Source organism: Triplophysa dalaica, chromosome 23 (genome assembly GCF_015846415.1).
Source record: "Triplophysa dalaica isolate WHDGS20190420 chromosome 23, ASM1584641v1, whole genome shotgun sequence".
Taxonomy (NCBI): domain Eukaryota; kingdom Metazoa; phylum Chordata; class Actinopteri; order Cypriniformes; family Nemacheilidae; genus Triplophysa; species Triplophysa dalaica.
Window position 1 is genome coordinate 17,988,844 of NC_079564.1, and position 6,365 is coordinate 17,995,208.

At 37.2% G+C, this 6,365-nt stretch overlaps 1 protein-coding gene across 6 annotated transcripts in view; it reads left to right on the forward strand.

Moving 5' to 3' along the window:
- Positions 1–6,365, forward strand: part of si:ch73-103b11.2 (protein outspread) — a 36,740-nt gene extending 30,375 nt beyond the window's left edge. For 5 of the 6 annotated variants that reach the window (XM_056737925.1, XM_056737926.1, XM_056737929.1 and 2 more), the window contains 8 exons: positions 1,043–1,190; positions 1,296–1,401; positions 1,480–1,639; positions 2,605–2,712; positions 2,783–2,869; positions 2,947–3,112; positions 3,338–3,414; positions 5,205–6,365. In XM_056737925.1, coding sequence (XP_056593903.1) covers positions 1,043–1,190; positions 1,296–1,401; positions 1,480–1,639; positions 2,605–2,712; positions 2,783–2,869; positions 2,947–3,112; positions 3,338–3,414; positions 5,205–5,276 — 924 coding nt within the window. In that variant the 3' untranslated portion in view covers positions 5,277–6,365. Of the gene's footprint in view, positions 1–1,042; positions 1,191–1,295; positions 1,402–1,479; positions 1,640–2,604; positions 2,713–2,782; positions 2,870–2,946; positions 3,113–3,337; positions 3,415–3,706; positions 3,776–5,204 lie in introns of all 6 variants that reach the window. The other variant, XM_056737927.1, reaches the window with a different exon arrangement.

The window sequence follows — 6,365 nt, forward strand, 5'->3', positions numbered from 1 at the left end:
GTGAATAAATGATGACAGTATTTTCATTTTTAGGTGAACTATCACTTTAATGATGTTTCAAAGATATTACATTACAGTCCGTCCATTGATTTGAGTGTTGATGGTAATGATTTGGTTAAAGTACAACAATCTACTGGATCATTTTCTGCTAGGATGACCACTGCAACCCTTTAATCTCATAACCGCCTCCCTCACAATCTCATGCTGTAGTGAACTAAGGGAAGCAGCACAATCACACTGAATCCACAGACACACAGATGTTTAACAAACTGTTTGCATCTTTGTGTTTGTGTGTTTGAATGCATGAATCCACTTCTTAATTTAACCTCTTTCATTCATGTTGTTTTCCTGTAACACCATCTCACACCTCGTGATGAACGGTGTTATTCCAGTCCAGTTCGCTGCCGCCCGACCCTGTTCATCTGCTTCTGCCATTATTGACAGATTTAGGAACATGCAATCATTATAGTTGTTGGGAGTTGGCATAGAAAGAATGATTTTCAGATTTCCGTCATTTTTATTTGATCAGTTCTATATGTTAATGAAATATCAAGGTAAACACTGCTGTTTCATGATTTAGGGTCACTTGTGTAAAATGCTTTTCATTATGTTTGATTTGATTTCTTTTCCTCGAAGACTAACATGTTAATCAAAATGCTTTGATATCATGATTTGGACTCATTACAGAAATGTAAACAGTTCTGAGCTCTTATTGTCAAACAGTTTTCAGTCACAACATAATTCCCATAGTTACATGTATGTTATTCAATAGTTTGATTATTGTAAAATTCAACAAAAAAAATATATATATAAGAAATATAAGTGACACTAAACTTAAACAGTTGTGTATGTTATACCAAGTCTCAAGACTTAAGCGGTCAAACATTTATTTACTTACTTTACAAACTTACTTGGTAACTGCTTTTTCTTATGGAAACTAATTCAGACTTTTAATCTGAAAATCAAGTGTTGATATCCAGAGCTAGTAGAGACTCTGCTCTTGTATGTGAGTATGTGTTCACGTGTTTGTTGTGGAACACAGGCGACATGTGAGCGTGGATTCACAGCGATGGAGGAAACTCATCAGAAGGTGATCGAGGACATCCAGAGACAACACCAGCGAGAGATCCAGAAACTCCTGGAGGAGAAAGAAAGACTGCTGGAGGAAGAAACTAACGCCACTATTGCTGGTACTGAAACATCCCAATATCTCATCTTCATCAGTAAATCATTCTAAAGAGTCATTCTCACTGATTCACTGAAGGTTGATCGCTATGTTGTTGTTGTGTTTGCAGCGATCGAGGCCATGAGAAACGCTCATCGAGAGGAACTGCAGAAATCCAATCGGGCACAGATGAGCGGGGTGAGCGCAGACATCCTGGAGCTGCGCAGACAGTATGAGTGAGTGTGTATAGATCATTCTCTGTCATGTTTGTGTTCACACTTCTCTGCTTGAGTTCGTGCTGTGTGTGTGTTTAGAGAGGAGCTGCAGTCCATCCACCGTGAGCTGGAGGTTCTGTCTGAGCAATACTCACAGAAGTGTTTAGAGAACGCACACCTGGCACAAGCACTGGAGGCCGAAAGACAAGCGCTGGGACAGTGCCAGAGAGAGAACCACAAACTACACACACACAACCAGGTCAAACACATACAAACTACACACATTCAACCAAATCAACACACATACAAACAGCACACATTCAACCAAATCAACACACAAACTACACACATTCAAGCAAATCAACACACAAACTACACACATTCAACCAAATCAACACACATACAAACAACACACATTCAACCAAATCAACACACAAACTACACACATTCAACCAAATCAACACACATACAAACAACACATATTCAACCAAATCAACACACAAATTACACACATTCAACCAAATCAACACACATATAAGTTACACACATTCAACCAAATCAACACACATTTAAGTTACACACATTCAACCAAATCAACACACATACAAACAACACACATTCAACCAAATCAACACACATATAAGTTACATACGTTCAACCAAATCAGCACACACAAACTACACACATTCAACCACATCCACACACAAACTACACACATTCAACCAAATCAACACACACAAACTTCTCACATTCAACCACATCCACACACAAACTACACACATTCAACCAAATCAACACACTCACAAACTAAACGCATTCAACCAGGTCAGCACACAAACTACACACATTCAACCAAATCAACACACAAACTACACACATTCAAGCAAATCAACACACACACACAAACTACACGCATTCAACCAAATCAACACACACATTCAACATATGAACACACACACAAACTACACACATTCAACCTCATCCGTACACTCAGAAACTACACGCATTCAACCAAATCAACACACACACACACACTACACACATTCAACATATGAACACACACACAAACTAAACACATGCAACCTCATCCGTACACTCAGAAACTACACACATTCAACCAAATCAACACACAAAAACTACACACATTCAACCAAATCAACACACACTGTGTGGTTAGGGTTTGGTTATTATAAATAAATGGAGTTGTGTGTGTTTGTGTCACAGGAATTAAATCATCGTCTAAATGAGGAAATCACTCGCATGCACTCCTGCATGACTGAAGACAAATCCTCCTCCTCTCTTACTCACGGCAGAGACGTCTATGAACTGGAGGTACTAAAACACAAACTTTGATCAATTCAGTGTACGACACACAAACACACTAACTGTAAATGTCATGCAGGTTTTACTGCGTGTGAAGGAGTCTGAGATACAGTACCTCAAACAAGAGATCAACTCTCTTAAAGATGAGCTGCAGTCTGCACTACGAGTAATAAAACACACACACACATCAATTCTCCGTACATGTGTTTCTCTGTTTAACACATCCTCATGTGTGTGTTGCAGGATAAGAAATATGCCTCAGATAAGTACAAAGACATCTATACAGAGCTGAGTATTGTGAAGGCTAAAGCCGACTGTGACATCAACAGACTGAGAGAGAAACTTCTGGCTGCTACGGAGGCGCTCGGGGAGTTAGACACACAGGGAGCTGCTGTCACTGCTGGATACGGTCAGATCAAACATCACGTTTATCAATCATGTCAATACGGAAACAGTTGAAAAGATTTTCCATGAAAAATGGAAATGTTTCGTTTTCTTACAAGAAATGTGACACTTCAAAATTAAATTCAGGCCGGAATTGAAAGAAGCTTTGAATGTGTTTCATATTGGTTTTCAGCACACACAATGACAGGATTTTTGACTCCGTGTGTCGGTGTGTTTGTATTTGCTGCAGATATTATGAAGTCCAAGAGTGACCCTGATTTCCTGAAGAAAGGAATGTCTAGAAAGTTACATGGAGTCAGGTCAAAGGTGAGAGGTCAAAGCTCTTGTCACACAAGTGCGAATGTTGGTCATGTGTTATTGTGTGATGTTAGTACTGTATGTGTGATGCCTTTATTATACGACTTTTGATTCTGATTGGTTGGTGACGAAATAGTAATCAGCAGTAAAACCCTTAAGGGTGACAAGAATGAGATTTGTGAGGGTTCATACTGTTATTGTGTCCTGTTGATTGTTCACAATCCTGTACTGATGTGTGTGAAATGTACACATGTATGTGTGTGTGTGTGTGTGTCCTCACGTGTACATGTTGCCCTGTCAGGGAGAGAGTGAGGGGTTGGTCGGGGGTAGCTGACCGCTGTGACCCCGTCCTGTCCATCAGGTGAAGCAGGTATAATGAATCCCGCATGAGCTTTAACCAGCCCACATCATTTTTATGAATGTTGTGTGTTCTTTCTGTGCCTTATTCGTGTGATATTTGTGTTGTTGTATTTCTAGGACTCTATTCAGACGTGTTTGTTTTTTAGGGTGACATCACATTGGTGCTACTGTACGGCACTAGTGTTTAATCACTGATATTCCTGAGTCAAAATACAATCAAACAACAGATAAATGATCCAAAGATGTCATGTTCAATTCATACCGCCTGAATAGAGCTTTGTGTTTGTGTTTGTGTGTGTATTTGTTTTTTCACTTGCCTGGACAGTTTTGATCTGTTTTATAATCCACATTGTTTGTTTTAAATATTGGAATTTTGGGGACTTATCTTATCGTGCATGTCTCCTTTCTGCTCGATTATGAAATGAAATGAAGAAAGGAAAGATGGTGTGACAGACTGAAATGCTGTTGAGTCTGTGAATGCAGTGAGACACATCTAATAGTGTAATAACAGAGAAATCACACACTGGTGGGTTCACTTCAGTACACAGTGTTCATGTGGTGTCTTATTGCCACAGCGCTGACATTAGCTCAAAACCAAAAAGAAAACAGGTTTCGGTGTAAAATTCCCAAAATATCCTTGAAGGAATTGTGCGTGTGCTCACTTTGGAATGTTGTGACCTCATGTGACCTGACGTGTGAAAGGTCATCAGGTCGATGAAGGTCCTCAGTCACAGTTGATCATTTCACCAAATGTATATAAATTCCGATTTTTCTTTTATGCCAAAAATCATTAGAATATTTAGTAAAGATCATGTTCCATGAAGATATTTTGTAAATCTCCTACCTTAAATATATAAAAACTTAATTTTTGCGAGTGGCTGGCCTGCTAAAGCACCTCTGATTAACAACTTCAACAACGTTTTTTTTGTTCACTCAGATTCCAGAGTTTTAAACTCTAGATATTGTCTTATCCTAACATCCCATACATCCATCGAAAGATTACTTATTCAGCTTTCATATTATGTAAAAATCTCAATTTTGAAAAATTGACCCATAAGACTGGTTTTGTTGTCCAGGGTCACATATTATGGTTTGATTTAGATGTAATTCAATGTGTATGATTGGCCAGTTAACCAGTGGGTGGTGTTTGGTGCAATACTGCAAGTGTTTCACAGAAATGTAACGACTCTTTGGAACATCATTCCACCTTTGCTTGAACTTTGCGTTCTGGAAGGTTATGTTATTTCTTGAATGCATTCATGTTCTGTTGAATTTCTAGAGGATAAGATTTCATTTTCAGATATTTTATTTAGATTTCGAATGATGTCGAATTTATTTTTTAATTCCTGCATCATTCTGGGCATTATTATAAAAATATTTCAGTAAAGTCACTAATGTGTTCTGTCATTCTCATCATTCTCTCTCTCGCTCTCTTTTAGAGTTTGAAAGAGGGACTAACGGTACAGGAGCGAATGAAACTCTTTGAAGCTAAAGACTCCAGGAAGATTTGACACTCTTTCTTTTTTTCTCACTATGTGTTATTCAGTATTCTAGCTCTTTTTATGTTTTGGGTTTAGTTTGGTAGATACAGTAACAGCAGGGTCAAACTTTTTATTTGTTTTTGTTTTAAAGTTGACTGTGTGAATTAAGGGAATGCCATGTTTTTATATTTACGCAGGATATTTTTGCCAACCTTTAACTCTAATGAACCTCATATTCTAGATGTTTTCTTTTGGTGTCTGAATGACGATTAGAATTTATTCAACGCTCAGTATTGACACTAGCTGAATGTGTAAAGTATATTTCATCTAAGAACCGGCTGCTTAAGTATTCTGGTGTTGTTTTTATGAGCATTCTGAAAGAATAATTATTGAATTATTAAACGTGAGAGATGTTATTTTGCCAATGATATTGTAAATATGAGTAAAGTTGTGTGTGGGTGAAGGTGATAATGTTTCTGACTTTATAGTACTGTATCTTCATTGAGGTGAAATGATTTGGTTTGTATAAGCTGGCTGATCTGAAAACAGTGAGTGTGAGTTTTGTAGAGTGTTTTTTTGGTGATTTACAGAATGTGCCGAAATCATTTACTTGAGGAGAATCAAATGCTGTTTTTATTAGCTTTCGTGTTGCTTCTGGTTAGAAAACCAAACTTGATATCATAAAATCGTTTGTTTGGCTACTGATAGTGAAGTTCTTTTTCCTATAATTACATTTTAACATTGGGATTATTAGTTTTTTCCAGCTTTTGTGTTTGGGTTTGTAAAGTGCTGTTTAATGGCCTTTGCATGAATATGAAGCACTTTGGAAGTCGCAGTAGATCATTTCTGTGCTTTGATTTTGAAACGTGATTTTAATTTCATCGTTCTGAAGTATTGAACACACAACAAAGAAACTGTATTATATTCAATACTTGCTTTGTAAATATTTGGTTTTAGAGAAAATGTCTTTATTCTATTCTCGGTCAACGTAGAAAAAAATAAATATCTTTATATCTATCTATAAATGGTATCTCAACATCTAATTGCCTATCTATAATATTTTTATTTTCATGTGTGTGAACGTGATAAAACTGTAATAAAATATGTTTTTGATTCTGA